The 23,860-nt window shown below is 38.4% G+C and overlaps 6 protein-coding genes across 9 annotated transcripts; 3 read left to right on the forward strand and 3 right to left on the reverse strand.

The window, feature by feature from the left end:
- The first annotated feature begins 22 nt into the window (after positions 1-22).
- On the forward strand, positions 23-1,846 carry LOC128260123 (peroxisomal membrane protein PEX16). Its single transcript, XM_052992900.1, is given in 3 exon segments — positions 23-265; positions 325-895; positions 897-1,846. Coding segments are annotated over 3 exon segments (1,026 nt in total). The 5' UTR covers positions 23-153; the 3' UTR covers positions 1,240-1,846.
- LOC128260113 (serine/threonine-protein kinase PITSLRE) lies at positions 1,758-7,459 on the reverse strand. Of its 3 annotated transcripts, none has more exons than XM_052992875.1 (4): positions 7,107-7,458; positions 5,830-6,189; positions 2,612-4,889; positions 1,758-2,449 (listed from the first exon to the last, which is right to left on the reverse strand). In XM_052992875.1, exons 2-4 carry the CDS (start codon positions 5,841-5,843, stop codon positions 1,913-1,915), a joined length of 2,829 nt encoding a protein of 942 aa, XP_052848835.1. In that variant the 5' UTR covers positions 5,844-6,189; positions 7,107-7,458; the 3' UTR covers positions 1,758-1,912. The 3 variants fall into 3 exon arrangements, with proteins under 3 accessions (XP_052848835.1, XP_052848833.1, XP_052848834.1); XM_052992873.1 differs by having other exon boundaries at positions 5,823-6,189; XM_052992874.1 differs by lacking the exon at positions 5,830-6,189 and having other exon boundaries at positions 7,107-7,459.
- Positions 7,460-8,112: 653 nt separating this feature from the next.
- LOC128260070 (distal membrane-arm assembly complex protein 2) lies at positions 8,113-9,098 on the forward strand. The gene has a single exon (XM_052992770.1). It carries the CDS (start codon positions 8,181-8,183, stop codon positions 9,030-9,032), a length of 852 nt encoding a protein of 283 aa, XP_052848730.1. The 5' UTR covers positions 8,113-8,180; the 3' UTR covers positions 9,033-9,098.
- A 63-nt stretch (positions 9,099-9,161) lies between these two features.
- LOC128260071 (coiled-coil-helix-coiled-coil-helix domain-containing protein 7) lies at positions 9,162-9,957 on the reverse strand. Its single transcript, XM_052992771.1, has 3 exons — positions 9,806-9,957; positions 9,476-9,574; positions 9,162-9,412 (listed from the first exon to the last, which is right to left on the reverse strand). The coding sequence occupies exons 1-3, from the start codon at positions 9,848-9,850 to the stop codon at positions 9,299-9,301; spliced, it is 258 nt and encodes an 85-aa protein (XP_052848731.1). The 5' UTR covers positions 9,851-9,957; the 3' UTR covers positions 9,162-9,298.
- LOC128260069 (vacuolar protein sorting-associated protein 26C) lies at positions 9,930-11,448 on the forward strand. Its single transcript, XM_052992769.1, has 3 exons — positions 9,930-10,076; positions 10,131-10,899; positions 11,154-11,448. Exons 1-3 carry the CDS (start codon positions 10,017-10,019, stop codon positions 11,273-11,275), a joined length of 951 nt encoding a protein of 316 aa, XP_052848729.1. The 5' UTR covers positions 9,930-10,016; the 3' UTR covers positions 11,276-11,448.
- An 11,330-nt stretch (positions 11,449-22,778) lies between these two features.
- Positions 22,779-23,143, reverse strand: LOC128260024 (uncharacterized). Of its 2 annotated transcripts, XR_008268105.1 has the most exons (3): positions 23,107-23,137; positions 22,907-23,047; positions 22,779-22,849 (listed from the first exon to the last, which is right to left on the reverse strand). XR_008268105.1 is itself a non-coding variant. In XM_052992709.1 (2 exons), exons 1-2 carry the CDS (start codon positions 23,135-23,137, stop codon positions 22,959-22,961), a joined length of 120 nt encoding a protein of 39 aa, XP_052848669.1. In that variant the 5' UTR covers positions 23,138-23,143; the 3' UTR covers positions 22,779-22,958. The 2 variants fall into 2 exon arrangements, 1 of the variants encoding a protein (XP_052848669.1); XM_052992709.1 differs by having other exon boundaries at positions 22,779-23,047; positions 23,107-23,143.
- Between the last annotated feature and the right edge of the window lie 717 nt (positions 23,144-23,860).

Raw genomic sequence — 23,860 nt, forward strand, 5'->3', positions numbered from 1 at the left:
ACCTTGCGTCACCTTCTGATTTTTCCCACGAAAGCACTAACGCGTCTCATAAAATCCAGAACACCACAGCTGCACCGATTTGATTTACCTGCAGGCCGCATCTCCTCATTTTATTTTGGTTTTCCGAGGAACAGGCGATTATTTCCGGATATAATGGATACTCTTAAGGGCATGCTGAAGGCGTACGAGGCGTGGGTGGCCAACAACCCGGATGTGGTGGGTGATTTTGAGACCACGGCCAAGTGGGTATCCTACTTTATAGCAGGTGACATTAACTCCTTGTTTACATAGACGCCATAAAGTTAACATTTGGCCGGATTCCAGGTCGCATTTCCTCTTCGAATGTGGTCAGTGAGCTGGTGTACACGCTGTCCAATATGCTGGTGTTCTACAACGATCGGATCATCGAACGGGCACGTAATGCCCGGGAGAATTCGGTGATCCAGCTGCAATCGAAACTTTGCTACCGTCTAAAGGTCACGCTGACGACACTTGAATATAGCGAGGTTTTCATCGAGATATCGGCCCGCCGGCTGTTCGGTCAATCCGGCAAATGGCTGGTGATAGCGCTAATACAGGCCTTCAAGGCGGCGGGGCGTTTCTTTATCTTGAAGCACTCTACCTCGGATATAGTCACATCGCCGCCCATCGCCTCACTGAACCGAAGGGCACTGGGCAAGCACAGGAAGTCTTCGGGGGATGAGGTGCCCTCTACCAGCGACGCGCTGCAGTCTCAGCACTCCATTACCTTCCAACTAAAGCGATCCGGTCGAGTGATCCGTAAAGTGGAGGGTGCTCCACCGCTACAGTATCGCGATTTTAAGCTTCATGTGGACAACAATGAGGCGGTAAAGACGCAGATCCCAAAGAAACTGCTTCAAGCCGAGTACCTGTATATCCAAGCCACTCATCCACCTGGCCGCCATGGGATTGTTCGGTCAGCGGAGCTGGAAGCAGTATATGGTAGCTCTGTCCATCGATCTATACAGCATTCACCTGTACCGCCAACACCGCGATCTCATGTCCAAGCAACAGAAACTGGAGCTGAGCCGGCGATGCATCAACATTATGTACTTCCTGGTCCGATCGCCGTTCTACGACAGTTTCACCAAGTCCAGACTGGAGCGCGTCCTGGACTTTGTGGCCACCAGTGTGCCCATTGCAAAGGTGGTGGCCGGACCCTTGAAAGACTACATTCCCACGTGGCAAAGCACTTACTTCTACCTCTGGTCAACTTAGGCATTCTAAAGATACGAGTAAAAGTATTCCCCCTAGGCTAAGTTTTAAAGTTGCAGGTGTGGATGTATTCGGTGTGTACAGAGGGTGGGTCGATTTTTGTTGCTTAGCATTGTAGAAGAGGAAAGTAAATCCCTGGACAAATAAACTAATTGCACCTAAAATTCGTTAGATAATTGGATTAACATGTATTCATTTTGAGTATGCCAAAATAAACAATTTTTTTACGTTGTTTCATAAGGCTAAACCTTAGTTTCGAGAGCTTTCAGATAGCCAGAGTTTTTAATTTGTATTGTTATTCTTACAGAGATCGAAAAATATTAAACTTATACGAATAAGTCTTAGAAATTGATACAAATGAAACATCTTTTTGGAATGAAGGTAGACGAACCAAGTGAAGGGGAAATATGTAGTTCAAATATCCAAAAATTACTTTCCAACTACGATTTTCCAGATGATCCTTAAATCGACCCACCCTAATTTGTGGGATCGCTGATATTTATATGAAAAATGCAAATTGATAGAATTGTTTTGTATGGCTTTTTAAATTATATATGGAACAATATTTTTACACATACAATTAAACGAAATTTTTCACTTACATCGCTAACTATACATAACAATTAATCGTATCGTAATGGTAATTGGCTAAAAACACACAGAATCCAACATCGAATCAGAACTTCAGGCTGAACCCTGGTCCCATGGCCAGCTGGCGTTGAGTGAGCCCGGAGTTCAGGACGAATCCTGTGCTGGCCGACGATCCCCCAGCTCCGTGGCTCTTCTTGTTCCCGGTGATAATTCCGGACGAGAGCTTGTTTCCCGGACCCACGGCTGCGATGGGTTCATCGCGGCCCAGCTGCTTGAACTGCGAGCCACCGGACGGCGGTTTGGGTGACGAGGCCTGCGCCTTGCGAGCTCCCAACTCGCTCTTGGCCGGCCAGGTGGGAAACATGGATGGATCGATGGGCAGTGGCAGCTCCTTGAAGTAGCCGTGCTTCAGGGCCGCGTCGGCGGTCAGTCTTTGTTTAGGATCGAACGTCAGCAGGCCCTGCAGCAGCGACAGTCCCATGTCGGAGGTCTTCTCCTGGAAGTGCTTGCGCAGCTGCGAGACGGGATACTCTGTGAACTGCGAGTTCTGCGACAGCATGTTCTTCACGGCGGGCAGCTCGGTGTAGCCGGGCCAGATCTTCTCGTTGGGGGTGCCCAGTTCCTAAAAACATAAGAAACCAAAATAAAGGGTTAGTGCTATCAGAAAATAAATTCTAAAAATTATCACCTTAAAAGCGATCGAATATAATTATAAAAAAAAACTATTAAAGAAAATATATAATTTAAAATGCTTCTATGATCGATATGGTGATCTAAGTCTTACCTTGAAGATCCTGTTAAGCTCATCGATTTCCGATTTTCCCGGGAAGAGAGGCAACATCTGCAGGAATTCGGCGAAAATGCAGCCTACCGACCAAACGTCGATGGGCGTTGAGTAAACGGGCGAACAGAGGAGCAGCTCGGGGGCACGGTACCACAGGGTGACCACAAGCGAGGTGTATTTCTTGATCGGCGAGCCATACTCTCTAGCCAATCCAAAGTCGCCCACTTTGAGGATGCCCTTGTGGGAGAGCAACAGGTTGGAGGTCTTCAGGTCGCGATGCAATATCCAATTGTCATGGAGATGGGCCACCGCCAGCAGTAGCTGCTGCGTCAGGCACTTGACTTCTCCAGGGAAAAAGCTCTGCTTGCGGTTTTTCATCGTCTCCATCAGCGACTTAAGGTCATGCTCCACATAGTCCATCACAATAAAGATCTTGTCCATGTTGGAGCCGACAACGATCTCGCGAACGGTAACGATATTCGGATGTTGACCCTTGAGAAGGGTGTTGATTTCCCTGAGCGATGTGATGGGAAAGCCCTCTTTTTCCTTCTCCATTTTAAGTCGCTTAAGGGCCACAATCTCGTTGGTTCTTTTGTCCTTAGCACGGTAAACCACGCCATAAGTTCCCTCCTCAATACGATTGAGGCACTGGAATTCCTCCACAGAGCGGCAACCCTGCACACCGGGATAATAGTTGGGCAGGGGCACACCCTTGTCGTCGCAGGGAGTCTGCTCCTCCTGCAATTTCAGTGCCTTGTCCTTGAGTTTATCCTCGGGCTTCTCTTCCTGCTGCTGTTGCGACATGCCGCGCTCCTCGCTGCGCGTACTACTGCTGGGTGAAGCAGCTGTTCCTGCGTCCTGCCGGTCCTCCGCATCCTCGAGACTGCTCTGGCTTCTGGAACGAGATCGGGAGCGACTGCTACGACTGGACTGAGAACTGCTCTTGGAACTGACAGAGCGGGACCGCTGGCGCTGCTTGGGCGACTTGTAGAGTTCACCCACGCTGAGTGGACTGTCGGGCAAGGGCAGATCCTCGTCGTCATCATCCAGCTGGGGCTTGGCTTTTATCTTGCTCTTCTTTTTGCTAGCATAGCTTTCATCGCTGCCCGACTCTGTGCCGCTCTCAGCGCTGTCTTCTTCGGGATCCTCCTCGTTGGAGTCGCTCTGTTCGCTTTCCTCATCCTCCTCATCATCCTGGATGACCTCAACCTCCTCTTCCCGTCGCTTCTTGTGCTTGATCTCCTTTTCGTAGTTATCCGGCTTAGATTTCCTCTTGACTTGAATGTTTAAGCCAGCGGTTACGCTTGCAGCCACTGCCGTTGGACTCAGTGCATCACTGTGCTCGTTTCGCTCTCGGAGCAACTCCCGGCGAGCTTCCAGTTCCTCACGAGCCGTCAGCTTCCGCTGGCGGCTATCACGCTCGGCAGCAAGCAGTTTCTCCCTGCGGGCCAGCAATTCCAAGTCCTCGGGCACCTTTCTTCTGTTGACCTCCACCTCCTCGCGCCATTTGCTGCGATGCGACTTGTGCTGGTGTTGGTGTTGATGTTGGTGCTCTGGCTCCGGACTGTCCAGCAGCTCGATGACGCGATCGTGACGATTTTGCTTGTGGCTGCTCCGTCCAGATCGCTCACGTTCCTTGCGTCCACTCTCCCGCCGCTCACTCCTCTCGCCGCGATGCTCGTAGTTCTCCTCCGTTTCGTAGTCCTTAACGTAGTTATGCCGCTTTTTAAGTAGCCTGGAACGCAGGTCTTGCTCCAGGCTCTCCGCATCCTTGCTCTCCGCGTATTTGCTGCCTCGTCGCGGTGGCTCCTCCATAGGATAGTCGCCGTGGCGACTGCTCGAATGGTAGCCCGAGGGATAGGAATGGTAATCGCCACGGGGAGCGGCTCGAGCTCCGCCTAAATGCTGATGATGATGATGGTGGTGGGCAGCATAGCTGGGAGCCGGCGGCAGGGGTTGCTGCTGTTGTTGCGGCGGCTGTGGGTAGTGGTAGGCGTGGCCCAGGTGGTGTTTCGGATATGCGGCAGCCACATTGCCACCCCTTTCGCGATGGTGGTGGTGGTAGTGTTCCTCCCTGTTCCGATATTCATAGCGATGATCACGTTCCGGTCCTAGTCCTCCGCCGGCGCCTACATCTTCCCGGTCCTTGTGGCGTCGACGTTCGCGGGAATGTTTCTTCTTCTCACGCCTGGACCCGGAGCCCAGTTCCCGGCTCGCCTGCGGTGGTTGTATGTACAGAGAATCGGCGTCCGCCTCGTGCTCATCATCTTCGCCTCGGCTAAAAGTAAGAGAGAAAGTCCAAAATTATGGTGTCATGTTTTAAGTGGTGTCCCATCTGCTGATGATTCTGGACCGATGCCTGACGTTGACCCAGTTGACCAGGCGCTGCTCTGACCATGTTGCTTGTAGCAGGTTGCACGTTGCTGCAGTCGGTGTTGCGGATTACATTTTACACTTGCCCTTGGAGGCCTTTAAAACTTGAGTCCACACTAGCTCTGGAATTCTTTCGAGATTAGATACAAATTCTTTGGTGCAGTACATAAGCGAATTATTTAGTATTTATTTGAGGCAATCAGTTCGGAGTTGCTCAGATAAATGGAGGTTTTATTCCATAACTGAACACCAACGAGTGCAATTAGGTGGGACATAAACATTTCAGAAATCATGGAGACAACAAGTAATTTGTATTGATTTGAAAATTAAATAAGATGTTGAGCTACTAAAAAAACATGATACTTTTAACTAAGGGCTTAAATTTTCGATTTTCAGAAGTTTTACAAACAATAAATCAATATAAAAAAAGTAATTAACTGATACATTGGTCACGTAATATCCGCCAGTTGCTAGATATACTTTAAGTAGTACCATAGAACTTGCATTGTATTTGCCTGCGTTAAGAAGTTAAAGTGAATCAATTACTTGTTGCGCCCAAAAATAAAACAGTCCCACCAATGAGAGCATTCAAATGGAGTACTTACCTGGTCTCGGGAATCCCGTGACTATTCCATGGAGCTCGTAGCTTCGAGACTCCCAAGGGCTGTAAAATGCAAACACTTACACAACTGACTGCGCAACCTGCTGGGAATGGGAGTTATCTTTTGAGAGACAGAGAGACACGAAAGACATTGAGACAGGACTTGGAAAGAGGCATTAGCAAAGATAGTTTACAAATATTGTTTGTGTTTGATTCAATTGAGTTACAGGTTATTACAATTTACCGCCAGCAGCACATGAGAGAGATCGGATCGATCGATCGGTTCGGAGCTTATCGGATCTCGATTCTCTGGTGTTTGGTATTCGATTCTCGGAACACATTTAATAAGCCAGCGGCGGGTCAAGCGAGATTAGCGTGGTTGGCTTGAGAAGATTCGGTTCCATCTGCCGTTGACACTGCAGGTGCACAGTTTTAAACTCGAATTTTTCATAACTGCGGCTTGCACATTTTTCTTTCGTTTTCATTTTCATTTTGGTTTTGGTTTTTATAATAGCTTTGTTGGTTTTTTTTATTATGATAATTATTAGGTATTGTTGTTGGCCATCGCGCGCCTCGGTCATGGGACAAGTACACACTTTTTGGCCTATTTGCAACGAAAAAATTCAAGTCAATTAAAAGTTCAATAAATTCAATAAATTTTTTAATCGTCATAAATTGGTTTTGTTTTCATTGGTTTGGTATTTTTGTTATTATTATCAAGGAGAGAAAACAAGCGCGAAAGGGATGTTGGGGTGATATATATATATATATAAATATATATTGGGGGCGAATGTATATTTTTACAAACGCAAATTTACTTTCAATATTATAGAATTAGCATGTACAATTCGTTATAGTCAACAGATCAAAATGGTGGGGGAAAAATTGTCCGACCTCTGCATACACACACATGCAACAGTTATGTATTTGTACGAGTGCGTTCAAAATAGTAGTTGCTTTTGTTCTTTGTCTTTGATTGAAAGTAATAAGGTAAATTCGGCATTATTTTCTTGAACAAAAAATTTGAAGCAAACAAATTAAACAAACGTAATAGATAAGACATCTTCTATTCAAAAAATCATAGAAAAAAACTTTTCAATTAAATTCCCTTACTCAAGCATCAACTTATAACATATGTACTAACATACATTCTAAACAAAATTAAAAATTTAAGTTTTATTTTAAGTACAAAGCAAACTATTAATGCTCCGATTCCTTAAGTAAGCTTATAGTAAGGTAATAATCACCAACTAATTAAAGTGGAATTTGCTTTAAAGCTATTCCTATCATTTTTGAAATGTTTGTCACTAGTATTGGGACCGCAGCTGTTTGTGGATGAGATATGGCAATGCAGGGGTATCGTTAAAATATGACAGGAATTTTTAACGGGATTCCCGACGCGTTGCCAGCACTCGTGTGTATATGTACGCCTCTTTGTGTGTATGCAGCAACAATTTTCCATGAATCGCATATTGAGAATCGAATCTCGAGATTTCCCAGGACCCCCTGGATTATACACACCTGTGATAATGCCCGTCGTTGGGGCTCCTCAACTGGCCATCCTCGCTGCCAGACGAATTGACCATTTTGCAGCGCGCTCGTTGCAGATTTATTGCCAATTAAAATTGTCAATTGCACGGGTCGCCCTTGCGTTGCTGATTCACGTAATTTTCGGCAGGTTTCTGCGGCGTTCGCCTGGCTGCCGATGGGTTCAATCGTTTGGTTGGCGGTTAATCAGCATTTAAGTGATTTAGCTTTGTTTTTCGGTGGTATCTCACGCACTTGAGTAAAAGTCGTCTGCGTTTTTTTCTGTGGTGGAAATGTGAAATTCAGCGTTTGACAGCACGCAAAAGCAAAATGGCGTCGCATTAGCTTGGGGCTGTCAACTCGGCACGAAAGTCAGTGCTAGCAGCTGATCCGTCAGCTGCTGCGATTTCCCAGTGCACTCACGCACGTGGTTAGTTTACTTTTAAAAATATTTATAAAACATATCAGATTTGATTGATAAATCATAAGTTCAGACATCTGAAATTTGTATTTCAAAAATAGTTGGTCTAAGAAAGTATTTTTTTATTTAGCATTTAACATGTTGAGAATGGAGGTATTTTTTGTTATATGGTTGTATTGCATATTTTTATTAAAATTAAATAAATAAAATTATTGGCATTCATAACATAAGGGGACCTAATGTAATTATTTATAATAAACTTAAAATAAATAATTAAAAAAATGAAAACAAAACTGCATCTAAATTAAAATTTACCAGCCACTTGTTTTTTAAATAAAAAAAATGACAAAAACTAAAAGATTTGTATAGCCATAATTATTAATATTATTATTATTATCTTAATCTTAAATTAAATTAGATATAAATCAGGTAGAAAAAAACATTTAGGTATAGATAAATTAAACAACAAAAGCGTTATCTTCTTAACATTTTATAGCAAGCAGCTAAACCCATAAAATGTTTTAATAAATTATTCTCTCCCGTAAGTAGATAAAGTGCACCTCGTGAGTCACGTTAGAGGTCATGTAACGTGCGCATCTCTAGGGGGGGAGCTCTCTAACATTTATTTACTAAAATCCATCCAAAACATGTTGCAGCGCCTGTCGCGTGGATTTTTATCCTTGGGGCGATATGGCAGCCGGATGGCCTCCACGCTGCCCACAAATCAGGCACAGCCAGGTGAGGAGGTGGAGGTCAGTGCCACGGTGAAGAGGATTCGCGAGGAATTAGCCGCCGATAAGCAGAAACTAAAATGGAGATCTCCGATTGGCGACCGGCCGGAGGACTGGAGCAGCAAGCTGAAACTGTTCTCCAACTCAGAGCAGACCTCCGATTTCATTGTGATGATGCAGAGACCCATCGACTTGAGTCCCAGAAACATGCGGCAGTGGTGGGACAATCGGAAGGAGCGGATCGAGCGGCACATGCAGCAGTTCATCCCGGATAGACACAAGATTCTGGGCGCCGAATTGGCTGCTGCACATTTCATCCTGTTTCGCGGAGGCGCCGCGAAGTTCGTCAGCGACTCCCGCTGGCATCGGGCCAACGAGGATGGGGAATTCAACCTGCCCAACAAGTTTGATCCCGGTTACAAAGTGGAGGCCTTGCGGTGTGACAACATGACCCTCTACTACGAGGGATTGGAGAACCTGCGCTGCCTGGACTCCCTTAAGTTCCTGTCCTTTCACAACGTAAAAACCTTTGATGACTGGTGTCTGGACAGGATTTCAGGTGGTGGCTTTCCTCATCTGGAGGTGCTCGATCTTTCGGGCACTGAAATTACCACCAATGGACTTGCCTGCCTCTATCGCCTGCCACAGCTTAAACTGCTTATCCTGGATGATCCCAAGGGAACTCTGGAGTTGGAACTGGCCACGGCCATGTTGGAGGAGTCCATGCCCACTCTAAAAGTTGTGGGTGCCGATGTTATTCACGGCTAAATTTGTTAATGTGTAGCTTAGGATTTTTGAAATTAAATTATATTAGAAATGTTTTTACAAATCTAATATCAACTTGGTCTGTTACTTTTGAACATATGATTTGACTTTGTGTGTTTTACGTGTTTTTAACGTCAATTAAAACCCTTGAATATAATCGTAAGAGATTAGAAATCACTTGTTTTAAAGATGATATTTTAGTATAAAAGATTTGGCAGTTGAAGTCTAATTTTCTTTATATACAAAAGGTAATTAAATAGCTTATTATATCAGTTCTGCTGGGGTTTTCCTTTCATATATTCGGCCTTAATAGCTTCTCGTTCCTCCAACGGCGGTAGATATGGAGCTAGTCCCTTGGCTCTTCGCTCACTTTTAACTTTGTTCTGTAGAAAAATAATATATTGGCAACTACTTTAATTAGTTAAAATTTCATTTAATTTGTTTACCCAAAACTCTTTGCAGTTATTATAATTCGCAAAATATACTTCGCACTTCTCGTGATCAAAGTTGTTTTTGTTGAGGCATTTGAACGATAGCTCCTGTTCCTATTTTTTGAAAGATATTTTGTGTGTCAATTTTAGTTATTTTAACTTACATAGTTGCTCACAGCTTGCAATAAATAAAAATACAGTTATTATCTCGGAAAATATTTCTTTTATTTGGAATCTTGTTGATTTCATGATTCCAATATGCTTTTTAGTTTTACCGGTATGTAGCGTGGAAGTTAAAAACATGCACTCCATTTTTAAGCTGTTGACCACTGTAAATAAACCAACCTTCAGACAGGGATTGTCCCTCTCGGCATTTAGATTGCGTGGCATTAGTGCTTAATAAATTATCAAATATCTAATAAAACTTATATAAAAACAAATTTGTTTTGATTTTATGTTAAAGAGGGCTGCAAACTTGCTAGACAGCTGTGGCCAGGGATGCCAGATCGACACTGTTTAAATCAGCTGTTTTATTTGTTTTCATTTGCTGATTAAAATGGGTTCTTTGCTCTTTGATATTAAATTAAAGAGAGAGAATAAGGTTTACTATGAAAATGTAAGTTAACCCAGATAGTTAGAGTGTTAATTAATCATATTGTTTCTTTCCCAGGACATGCTTTTGGGCTGCGTGCAGTTTCAGTGCTCGCAGGAGACGAAACATGAAGGAATTACGTTGTATCTTGAAGGAATCGTTAATCTGCAATTGAGTGCCAAAACTGTGGGCTTATTTGATGCTTTCTACAACTCAGTGAAGCCCATTAATCTGCTGCAGAATAGCCTGGAGCTGTCGGCCCCCGGAAAACTGAGCGCCGGCCGCTCGGAGTTCCACTTCGAATTGCCTTTGGTGTGCAAAAAGGAGCCGCGAATATTGTACGAAACATACCATGGCGTTTTCATCAACGTTAATTACCAACTCAATTGCACTGTGAAGCGCAATTTTCTGGGCAAATCCATGACCAGAATCCAGCAGTTCTGCGTGCAGTATAAGCCAGTGGCTTTGAGCGAGGATTCCCTGAAGGTTGTGCCCTTCAGCTTGAGTCCGGACTCGCTGCAAAAGAATGCCAGCGCCAAGGAGAGATTGTCCATGCCGAGATTCCTGATCACTGGACGTCTGGATCGGAGTGAATCCTGTGTAACCACCCCGATCACTGGCAGCATTACTGTACAGCATACGGAGGCTGCCATTAAGTCTATCGAAATGCAATTGGTTCGGGTGGAAACCTGCGGTTGCGATGAGGGCTACTCCAAAGATGCCACCGAAATCCAGACTATACAAATAGCTGATGGCAATGTGCTGCCGACGTTAGAGCTCCCCATTTACATGGTCCTGCCCAGATTGTTCACCTGCCCAACGCTCCTCACAAAGAACTTCAAAATCGGTAAGTATGTTTTAGATCTTGAAATACTATGCATTCATTGATAGTCAAACCACAGCACTTCAAAGGATTCAGTTTCTCTTTCTTATTACCTTTCCATTTTTCCGAAGTTTAACTATTAAAATTTAGTCTGTAAAAGTTAATCTGCAAAGTCCCGTTACCAAATAATTAATTAAAATAAAACAGTTATGATAGAACTCTATAGCACTATTAAATTTCCATTATTCCTCATGTAATCTCTATTTACATTTTTTTAGAGTTTGAACTGAATCTGGTTGTGATATTTAAGGAGGACTACACGGTTAGTGAGAACTTTAAAATAGTCTTAAAACGCTCGGTTGGCCCACTGCACAGCAAAATTACCACTGCAGGACGTTGATAAAATTTCCCTTTTTCCGAATGGCAGCTATTTTATTGATATACAAAAAAGTGCTAAAAGTAAACAAGTTAATCTTTTGGTTAAATTTGCACCACAAATCCTGTTAAGATGTATCTCAAAAATATTTCAAAAATATACTTTTTAAAGAATCTTCAAAAAGGCAACTAATGTATTACTTAAAGTTAGTATTCAAATAAATAATAACAAAATTATATATCTAAAAGATCAGTTCAACTTCATTATCATCGTAAATTTATTTGTGCAAAATAAAAATAAAAACGTCCGATTTTGATAAAATTTATACCATAATTCTGAAATAATTAAACATTGCTATATGTCGAAGAACTAAACAAAAAATTAAAAAACAGAAAAGTTATAATTTTTTTCATTTATTTTTCCGATTGTTCCTATGGGAGCTATATGCTATAGTCGTCCGATTTTGATGAAATTGAAACCGTAATTCTGAAATATTAAACCATTACTATATCTCGAAGAACTAAACAAAAAATTAAAAAACAGCAAAGTTATAATTTTTTTTCATTTATTTTTCCGATTGTTCCTATGGGAGCTATATGCTATAGTCGTCCGATTTTGATGAAATTTAAACCGTAAATCGGAAATATTTTACCATTACTATATGTCGAAGAACTAAACAAAAAATTAAAAAACAGCAAAGTTATAATTTTTTTTCATTTATTTTTCCGATTGTTCCTATGGGAGCTATATGCTATAGTCGTCCGATCCGGCTCGTTCCGACTTATATACTACCTGCAATAGAAAGACAACTTTTGGGAAAGTTTCATGCAGATAGCTTTAAAACTGAGAGACTAGTTTGCATATAAACGGACGGACAGACGGACAGACGGACAGACGGTCAGACGGACATGGCTAGATCGACTCTCCTAGTGATGCTGATCAAGAATATATATACTTTATAGGGTCGGAAACGTCTCCTTCACTGCGTTGCAAACTTCTGACTGAAATTATAATACCCTCTGCAAGGGTATAAAAATGGGAGGGATTAAAATAAATATTTTATTCTTCCACTAAATCAAAAATAATTCAAAACTCCCGCCCACGCAATCATCTGATTTTTGCCAGTTGCCAGGATTCTTTTCCTATTCCAGGCGAATGGGAATCCAGACTAGTTTATTTCGCATGCGATTTTTTGGTCCTCTAACCGAGTTCTATTTAATGTCCGGCTGTTTTATGTTGCGTGAAGCGTTTGATAAGTGTCGTAAAATGAAATTGCTTGCGTAATTGGAAGCATGCGTTGCAAAAGCTGTCCAAAAATTCGGTGGCAATGCGGTTAAGGAATGAAAGTGGACGAACGCTGCATTTGTCGGTTAGGGCAAAGTCCACCCACTCAATGGTCAAAAATACTTTCTGATTTTGGATCTGGGCTGACAACAAACCGTAATAAGGAAAAAAATAAGTCAATGGGATAAACACGTTTTAAAATGTTTAGAAAAATTGAAAATAGAATAATGTATTTATTTACCTTTTACTTATTGGAAAATAAAGAGACATTGGTTGGAATAAGAAGAAGAAGTAATGAGTAAGAGGTCAAATTTTCATGAAAACAAAAAAAACATAAAATTTGAACGGTTTTAAGAAAATCTAAGTTTTAGTCTCTTGTTAGTTTACAAGTAACGTTCGTTTTTGTGTTTTAATTCTTTCTTTTCTTTCCATATGACTTTGTTTGCTGTACTGAAATTTAAATTGATGGAAAACTGACAGAGACCAACATAATTCAACTGAAATTGAATTCCCTGAGAATATTAATTTTGTTGTCTTTGAAATTGATTGATTTGATACTGCAAAAGACGACAAATTTTAATCAATTCAATAATCGAAAAAATGAACAACAAGCGTATCGATTACGTTTTCGCATCGTCATTACATCCATTGTTTACTTGCGATTTGCTTCCAATCAGAGTTCATGTGTGATTGATGCGAAGTGAAGGAAATTGATTTCCTTTGGTAACTTGGGACTTCTGCTGCGCTTCATTTTGGGCACTTCACTCACCTTTTTTCCAGTATCCCGTTCCGTCTGCGTTATTATCTTTCAATTTGCCACACAGGTGGCTAAACAAAAAACAAAGAAAAATGAAATACACTATTATCTTCATCTATATGTCCATATGGACATTCTTTTTAAGATATATCCAGTTTTATAATTTGGACTATTTAAAACTATAAATTGCTCTATATATTAAGATAGAAAACTATGATGATTTTCACCCCAATTATTCGATCGTTTCTATCGCAGCTATATTCTATATTATATCGTTTTCCGATTTGAATAAAATCAAAAACGTAATTCTGAATTGTTAAGCCATTCCTACGTCCAAAAGAATTACAAATAAAATTAACAATTAGAGAAGTTAGAAGTTTTATTTTATTTATTATTTTAATTCTCCTATTGTTCCAATTGGAAATTAATTCTATAATTCTGAAACAACAAACCATGATAAAAAATAAAAATTAAAAAACAGAAAAGGTCTAATTTTATTTCGATTGTTCTTATGGGAGCTATATGATATAGACGTCCGATCCGGCCCGTTCCGACTTATATACTAGCTGCAACAGGAACACAACTTTTGGGAACGTTTCATGCAGATAGATTTAAAGCTGAAAGACGGACATGGCTAGATCGAATATCCTAGTGATTCTGATCAAGAATGTATATAATTTATAGGGTCGGATATGTCTCCTTCACTGCGTTGCAAACTTCTGACTAAAATTATAATACCCTCTGCAAATTAAGGAATTCTGTGTAAATTGTTAAAGTGTTTATTGCACACACTTAGGCAACGCAACAATTAAGACTTCTCCAGCAGCCTGCCAAAGCTATTAAATTATTCTTAGCATACTTAACAGCTGCCTCTTTCTTTTCCCTGTCTGAATCCCCTTATTTTCCCTCTCTTCGCTTTTATTTTGCTATATTTTTAATTTTTTCATCTTACTTCCGTGTTGCCGGTAAGTGCATATCAATTTCCTGCCGTTTTCCTGCGCTGCATGAAATATTTTTTAAATCTCTTATAAGCTGATACTGCTTTTCTTTTCGTTACTGGTGTTACACTCACATATAATGCACTTCTTTTTATGTGCGTTTCGCCCCACACACACACATACACACACACGCGCAGTGCTTTCTCAAAAGTAAATGCAAATATTGTATATCACAGAACTTCAAGTAAAAGTATCGTAATTGTTTTTTGATTCCTTTAAGAAATATTTGCCTTATTAACTTACGTTTAATAAATAAATCATACAGAGAAGAGCTTTCCGTTAAACAAAAATGTATTATTTAATGTACTTTTTAACAGTGTTTCGTGCTTTCAAATCATTTGTTTTGTGTTTGGTTCCGATAAAAGTTAATGTTTATTAATCTATAAAATGGGCAATAATACTTACCACATACATTTAAAAGTAACTAGGTATACCTTACCCTACATTATAATTATTCAACGGCAACTTGAAAAAAACTTTAGTTTTTTTTTTATTTTTTGTACCTTTTACTTTATCTAGATTCTCGACAAATTGTGTACCTTTTACTTTACCTAGGTACCTTTTTCTCACCTTACCTAGATAACTTCCCAAAACTGCTGATAAGCGAATTGAATTCATATATTAAATAATGATTTTCATCTCGATCCATTACATAAATTAAAATTGTATTAAGTACACAACGTTTTAACGTTTGCTTAATTCGTGAATAATAGTTGCTGAGCTATTTGGTTGGACTACATTTGTTCGAGGCCGAGAAGATGCTTTTCATTTTAATTAACTAAAGTTGAATGAAACGTGAAAGCAATGGCCTCCACGTTTTTGGCAACCACTGTGGGTGCCGGTATAAATTACTTAGCATGAAATTTCCTTGCGCTCCTCCTTTGTTTTCCTCGTCTGTCTGCCTTCGTTGTTGGGACATTTCGGACATTTCCTTAACATCCAATATACAAATATATATGCCGCACCACGACCAGGAGCCAAGTTTCAAGTTCACTAAATTATGTACATACGTACTTCTGTGTGCGAGTGTGTCTGAACAAACACATATATTTACCGACTCGACTTTGCCTTGACGTCCTGAACTTTTTACCATAAAGAACATGGCACAGTCACCCATTGCCATATTCACTTGAATGTATTTATTTAAGCCAAATAAAATGAAAAGGAATGGAAAGTGTCCGGGAAAATGTAGGCCTGTTGAATCTTGTATGTACGAGTATATATGTAAAAGGATGTAAAAACATTTCTGCACTTTGAGAGAATCCCATGGAAAATCAATGATGCCTAAATAGTTTATTAAAGGGCGTATAGTATAATGTTCAACATATCAATAATGTTCTTCCAGCTGATTTGGTTTCTTTTGGGGCATGCGAAAATGCCGATTTGATTTTTTGAAGGCGCCAACTTGCCTTTTTGTAGGAAGTTATTATTTTAGCTGATTGCACTTCAAAATTTGTTCTACTTTTTGTATCTCATACAAATTTGATTGATACATAAATATAGCTTTACATATGCTAATATTCTTAAATACCATATACATTAAATAAAATTAAGATAAAAGTTTTTATTTTTTTTATTACTGAAATAGAGGTACAATTTAATTATTTTTGTGTTTGGGAGTTTTTTTTTCTAGAAACTTTCTATAAGGTGTTTTAATTTAAAATCTCGTACCTTCTCCTGATTTTTTAAGAAATGCTCTCCCCTCTTAAGCTCTTTCACCTTAACCTTAGGCAATAGTGCTTTTACCGACTTAATTTTCTTTTTTAAAAATGTTACCACCAAATCTCTTGAAAGGGATTTTTCTCCACCATTGTGATTTTGAGATCGCTACAAAACTTTTACTAACAAATAGTGTTTGGACTTGTTGAACAACTTTCGATTTCAAGTTCAGTCCAAAACTTCCTTGAATTCTTTCAGTGCAGAAAAAACTGTTGCTTTTTACCATTCTCAGTTTCCTTCGCTTTTTGTGAAACTTATGTGTGTGGGGACTTCAAGCCTGAAATCGAGGAGGCAATAAGACATGGGACTAAGTCTACCTCATCTTTGAGGGAAACCGCCCTAAACCACCCAGGGACCACCCAAAACCATCTGAAACCACCAACCCACCCAACCACAAGCAGATGCCTTCAATTTGGCAGTTTGCTGTGTCGCCGAATGTAGCACTAAGAAAAGTTTTCCCCCAAGCCTATATTTATTTTTTGTCTCTTCCTTACCAAAAAACATTTTACATCGGGTGCAGTAAGAAAAAATATATAAAATTTGGTTTTGTCGTTTTAAGTTAAAAGTTAAGTAAAAAGAGATTGTCAAGGGGCTTTTTTTAATTTATAAGCCATTTAAAACAAAATGAATTAATTATTATGTGTATTAAAAATGGTAATACGACTTACAGCTTCTCTAATTTCTTAGGCTTTTGTTCAACACTTATCGGAATAAAATATACATTTTTTCCGTGTGGCGAAAATGGTTGGAAAATGAATAGAGGGCGTCGCCTAGGGCCTTGATGTTTTCGTATTCGTAGTGGCATTGGTATTGGCTGCAACTTTCTGCCATAAGTAAATCCACTTTAGACAAGCACAAACTTTTCACAACAACTGTTGCCAAACATTACTAACTTGTACGCATTTGCGATTGCTATTTGCTTGCCTTTTGTCTCGGTGCCCAGAAAATTTCAATGCCAGCATCTGGAATTTAAACTAGGGGGTTTGAGTCTCTAGGCCTGTTTTTTTGGAAAAGTGTCGTCGTCACGTCATGTAATTGATTTGAAATTAGCACATTGCTTTGAAAATGTAAACTGTTTACATGGGCCGGGGGACAGCTGCTCTTGAAGTGTTTTAGCTTCTGCGAGTTCTACATCTCTACACTGAAACTATTTGGTTGTCCGAAATGTTTTAAGAATTTAAGGAATTTTTGAAATATATTTCCGAGACAAAGAAAATATGTTAGATTCTCTAAAATTGTAAAAAAAAATAATTTATATTAAACAATATATGTATATTTACAAATTTACATTTTTATTTAATATTTAAAATTGTAAATCATTTTTCACTTCTCTTTACATAACTTTGTTTAATTTTATTCAAAAAATTTTCCATGTATTTTGTGATTTATGGAATTTTTTATGTTTTGCTACTATTTTTCATTTATTGTTTTATCAAAAGAAATACATAAACATTCAAGCACTAGGTTTCAATTATAATAAATTATTTATTTTATTTTATTTTTTTTTTTTTGAACTTAAAAATGTGATTTAAAAATTAAATAATATAGACTTACAACGGTTTTAAGAAAGCCCAAGACTGTTAAAAACTGTGTCTTTGACAGTAAGAAATAATTTGGTTTGAGTGTACAGCTTTTTGCTATCTCTATCCTTCAGCCACTGCCATCTCTCTCTTTTTCCCTGTGTTATTGTTTCTGTTCCTGCTCCTGTGCTTGTGTAAGTAGGTGTTTGCCTGTGTGAGTTTATGCATGTTTAATGAACATGAATCCACCAGCCACTAGGGCAGCCCTGTAATCGCATTTCAATATGCTGCACCGCCAGTGTAAACTAAAAAAGAAGTGGGCTGAGCGCAGAGTACTATCCGAAAAATGAAAAAAAAGAATGAGCAAAAAAATAGAAAGAAAAAAAAGAACTCAAAGCCTGGTTACCGTGTCTTCCTTCCTTCAGCTGCAAACGGCAATTTAGTTAGCAGGGCAAACTTTTCATAGCCCTGCTGACCCGTAAACGAGGTCAACGGAAAAAAACATTTTGAAAAATTCATATGCAAACGTATTTTCAGTTGCCGGTGCAACTGGCAACACACAGGTGCCAATGGCAGCACCACCAGGATCTGAATCGGAATCGGGAGCAGTATCCACCCGGTAACCGACTTTCAAGAGCAGCGGGGTAACGGTCGAGGAAAAGGAAAACTTTTTAATGGCCAGCAAACACACAGAAACACCACCCAGTGCACACTTAATAGCACTCTTGCAGGCCAGTGTAATTCCGAGTCGCCCATGGGGCTCAAAGTCTTCCCAGTTTTGGCGTTAAGTGAAACGTTTTGCTTTTTATTAGTTGGTAAACATAAAATATAATGAAAAAGAAGTTGCTTTTTACACTAAATTAAATGTGAATCAACATGTCTTTGGGGCATACCGAATGAACTTTTTGAATTATGGTGTGCGAGTTGCTGGTAGAATTGGGTGAAATTAATTAATTCTCTCACATTTGCAGTTAAATTAAGTCTGTCATTGAATGAACTTTCATAACAGAATATGACAATTTATCATGCTTTTTTTAATAAAGATCATATTACATTTTAGAGCAATTTATTATGATGCATTTATTTTCCTTAGATTTTTGTGTTCAAAATAAAAGTGGTAAATGCAATAATTAGAATGGCTTTTTTATGACCCAACCAATTATTATTATTAAATTTTCATTCAAACACTAGGTCTACTATTTTCCTCCAGAAGTGCCATTTAATTAATTGCATAACAATTTTTGTTGTCTGCGGTAAAAATATATTGTAACATTTCCTATATTCTTAAAATTAAGTGTTTCTGCCTAACTTATTCCTCTTTTTTCACAATGGTGCCCAACGTCGTTAGACTGTAATCGGCATGTAATCAACTTGACTTCTAGCATTTCCACTTTATAATCACTATGCCGGAGCTAATTGCTTGCCCAAATAACCAAAAGCGGAAACTCTTCAGTTTAACATAAAGTGAAACATTTTCCGCCTTTCCGTTTTTGATTTTTTTTTCGAGGGATAAGACCTAACACGGGCCACGGGTGTAATTGTTGGACGAGGTCTGTAACCTACGGTCTCTATGAGTAATTAGGGTCGGGGATTAGTTCAGCCGCCTTCGTTTCAATAAATTTTGGCCGCTGGCCGCCCAAAGCGAAGAGAACCCGGCTCCGGGCAATGCTTATTAAGGCTCAGCCCGGGTTACAAGGTGTTCCGCCTTAAAATGGCCTAAAAAAGTTGGAAAACGAACGGAAAACATTGAAAAAAAAATACCCGAATTATATGCAAAAAAGTTTTAAATTATCTATCACTAAATCGAAGGTTTTTCAAAACAAAGAAAACCATTTAAATAAAAATACCGCTAAATTTATAACACTTAAAAGAAAAAAAAACCATGGTAAGTTAAAACAATGTGCAATAAGTATATAAGCGTAAATAATAAAAAATATTACTTAATTTTGAGAAACAAATATTAAACCTTTCAATACGTTAATTGATAGTTATTGATGAAATAATGGAGAAATACAAATTGTATATTGAGCTAACATTTTTTTTTAAACAATTGGATAAAAATAGTAAATTTTACGAGTAGCAAAACGGATTCGGAAATGATAGTAAAAATGACAATTTTTAATAACAATACCTTCTTGTTTTTATTTTATTCATTGACAACAATTATACTTGCTTGATATACAACATATAGAATTGCTTTAAAGCCCACAGATAAATTTAGGAAGTCTTCAGGACATTAAGCCTGGATTTTTTCAGAGTGCAGGATCGGGGGAAATGCCCTCTCACATTATGCCAACTCTCGTCCGCTGTCGTTGATGTATGTACGTGTTTCGGCTTTGCTTCCGTGATAATTTTCTAACTTTTTGCACCAATTATGTGCACGGCAGCGCGATATTCTCTTAGCCATCTCGGCGCTAGTGTTCCAGTGTTTGTGTGTGGGTGCTGTCCTTTTTGTGCCTGTAGTTTATGCTCATTACGTGAGTGCTGAGCGCAGCAGACTCACAAATTGTTGTACAAGAAATTGCCGCCGCTGGCGTTACATGCAAATACACACAAAAACTGAGGCTCATATACTTTCAGTATATATCTATATATATATTTCTTGCCTCGATGCAAAATTCTCGAATTTAATTTCTAGGTAAATTCCTGGCCATCGAAAAGGAATCGTGTCCACGGGGCGTATGCGTTATATAGTTGACCAATTTGTAAAGGAGGCGCTTGCCCACTTAAATAATACGCGATTGAAGGGTGTTATTTCAATATCCACTTTAAGTGCCAAATGGAAAACAGCGTTTAATGCTTGGCTATTTTTAATTAAATTCAGGTTAAGAGGAAATCGTGTTCACGGGGCGTAAGCGCGTTTTTTAATTGACCGCTTCGTAGCTTTTAAGCTAGAAGTAATTTAAGTCTTAATAAAGAATGCTTGCTTTAAATAATAAATGAGCAATTAAATATATTTATAAGATTTATATTACCAATATGTACTTCAGGACGTTTGCTACAGCCACTTATTGTAAGCAGTTGATTAAATTCAAACATTTTTGGCATACTAATTTTTAGTCCTTGTTGGCAAAAAATTAATCAGTCTAACTATAAGCTAAGTCCAGCAATATTTATGCAACGTTCATAATTTCCCTCTTCATAACTCATAAATCAAGGCTTAAATCTGATTTTGAAGACTTAAGAACTTAAGCCCTAAAAACCAATTCCAACTTTAATGTGGCCTGCCAGGTTGGTCTCGCCCACTGAATAAGTAATTTTGCACTGGGAACGCACAGCTTTAGTTTGGCACACAGTTTTCCCTTTTGTTTGGTCCGGTTCAGGGGCAAACAAAGTTTGAGGAAGAATATAAAAGAATAGCAAATGCTGCTTTAAAGGCGCATAAACTTCCGGGAAGCCCTCCCACCATCCAGCTGTCTATTTAGGCAAAGGCGAAAAGTGGAAGAAGAATGGGAGTTTTTATTTTACTCAAGTGCCGTGTCGTTAGTTTCGTCCTGCACTCAGAAAAATATATCATATATTACTATATTTATTAACCAAAAAAGTATTTGACTTTAAAATTTTAATTTTTGTTAAGTAGTTGTCTTTTGTTTAGTATTCCCTCAACAAAAATGTATTTTCCCCCATATATTATTTTACTCTAAAAAAAAATGTGAAATGAATGTTTTTAGAAAGTACACTAAGCATTTTAGTCAGAAATTAAGGTATAATTGTTTTTAAATTTGAGACATTGAATAAAAAAAAACAACCATTTTCTTTTCCATAAAATAACAAAACTTTACCTTAACTAACCTCTTTGTTCAAATGAATTAGCATCCTTAGCTGAAACTATCACTATTTTCCTTGCAGATATGAAAATATAAAAAAGAAACGAAAAAATGAATTTGTCTCGTCTTAAATACATTTCTTTTTTTATCTGAAAACTTTAAAACTTGCCCGAAATGTATCATGTATATCAAAATAATTGGGAAATACTCCTTGTTGGTATTCTAGTTTTTGTTTTAAAGTATGTTTAGTATTAAAGTTTGAGTGTGAGTGTGTAGGCAACGAAAACTGCATAAATTCTAGACTGAAACTGCTGGCTGTTGGCAGGAAAGTTTCCGCTGCATTTTCATTGGAAATCCCAACGAAAACTCAAACTCAAACCCAAGCACCAAACCGGGACTAAAATGTCTCGTCGAGCTGATGCCGAGCTGCTCGAGCTGAGGATACATTTTGTTTGTTTACTTTCAAATTGTAATGGATTAGCCGCACTCCGAGGCGCGCCAAGCCTGACAAATTGAATTTGTTAGACTCGAGAGAAGTTTTTGGCAAACTTTTGCGTGCATGGTTGGATATTGGACGTGGCCGGAGTGCTGGAAGCCATCGCCCATAAACCTCGAAACAAAACTTTGCCCTGGCGTCGAGCGGGAGTGTTGCGAAATAAATGGCCATGCCGTAGGTGACGGCCCGATCTAAAGGGTTTCCCCCGCCCCAAAACTATTTCCCCTCATCGAGCCATCAATAAGGTGATACTTTTAAAGGCAACAGCCAGAAACAAATGCCGGATTAACCTTAAACTTGCGCGCTATCGAAAGTAAATAAATGATTGCCAACCAAGACTTTCAAGGAATTTCTTTTGGGAAGGATTTCTTTGATGGCAAACTATTCACGACTGATACCCACTAATAAGCTTCGTCAGATTCCAATAAGAAATTGTAGCAAGCCGAAGGCTAAAATAAATTTAGCGAGCACAAAATAAGTGGTCGTATGTTAGTTAAGGTACAACATACAGTACTTTAGTTTGTAGTTTACCTTAACCAAAGGTATTTTTTCTTCACCTGGGGAGAAACTATAACCATAAATAGGAATTGGACTTAAGTAGATTAGACAAAGACACATTTAGTGTTCGAAATAATATAAAAAAGGAGAACAAAAAACGTACGATTAAAAGCGAACAACATTATTTCTAGATCCTTTGGGGTTGCCTATTTCTATTTGAAAAGGATAGACAAAAAAATGAATGTCAACGCATTAGAAATGTCTGGGAAAGAAAAGGGTTATTATTTGAAGTGAAGTACTTAAAAACTCACAAATACTTTTAATGTTTAAATGAGTTTCAGTTTTTCAAACGCTTTCATTAAGATGTGCTCTAAATACAACAGATAAGAATTTAAATAAAGGCCATAAGGCATAACAAAAAAATTTCTTAATTTATTTAGCAAACCATTATCATATTCAGTCTGCCAAGCTTAAATAAAACAAGAAAATCGATTAAAGTTTTAATTGTTCATAGATTCCTTCTTCGTTCACTTTCCATTATACACATGTCTGCAAAATGCTTTTAAATAAATTACTAGTTATTTTGTAAACATTCTCTTGATTGCACCTCCATTACCAATATCAATTATTTACTTTAGGAAATCAAATTCAAAAGCTGTGTTCTTGGATTATATCTCAACGGACGTGTAGTCGCCAGCCAATGTATGACACGTTAAAACACATCTCGCCGCATTACAGGAATCAAGTGCTAATAAAGCTATAAACAAAAAATACATTCATATTATATTGAAAAATATAACAAAACAAAATTTTTACCAATCAAAAGAATAACACCGTAGATCCTCATTTCAGTGGTAACCTCTAGCGATCTAAAAATAAACTAAAACACATCTGACGCCAACTCGCCTTTTAAATAGCGATTAGTCGCCTTACAAATTTCTCATTTCTATGCAAATGCGCTATCTGTCTAATAAAAAATATAATGTTACATCTATTTGCTTAAAATATGCAAATTTTAAAACCGGTCAAGTTTGAGTTTAAGTAGTTTCGTAACAAAATATTAATTTAACCTTTAGACCCAGTAACAGAAGAACACAGTCATTTGACGGAGTTTTAAGTAAACAGACCTGAATTTACACAACTAAATAAATTTATTCGTGTGTTATCTATTACTATCTTTAATTTTAAAAATTAGTTGCGTATCTTAGGGATTTTACTAACAGTAAATGTATTGTTCATGCCATATTGATTTTTATTACTTCACCACATATTTGTTTTATTCGCTTTTAATAAATGGTTTCATTTGTTTTTATTATCTTATGATTTTAAAAATACATTTTTGTTTTGCGCTAAACGTTTTGACAATCCTTTTCAATGACCTCAATACTTCTGTTTTTGATACAGAACACACATTTTGTTTCTTATGCACTAGTTAAGTTATTTATCTGGTTGTGGCTTTTTTTACGTATAAACAAATCAATTAAGTTGTCTTTTTTTAACCAAAGTATTTAAAGCCCTTTTTTGTTGTATTCCAACTTTAAAAATACAAAATATATAGTAACTTATTTAA

Source organism: Drosophila gunungcola (assembly GCF_025200985.1).
Source record: "Drosophila gunungcola strain Sukarami chromosome 3L unlocalized genomic scaffold, Dgunungcola_SK_2 000014F, whole genome shotgun sequence".
NCBI classification, from domain to species: domain Eukaryota; kingdom Metazoa; phylum Arthropoda; class Insecta; order Diptera; family Drosophilidae; genus Drosophila; species Drosophila gunungcola.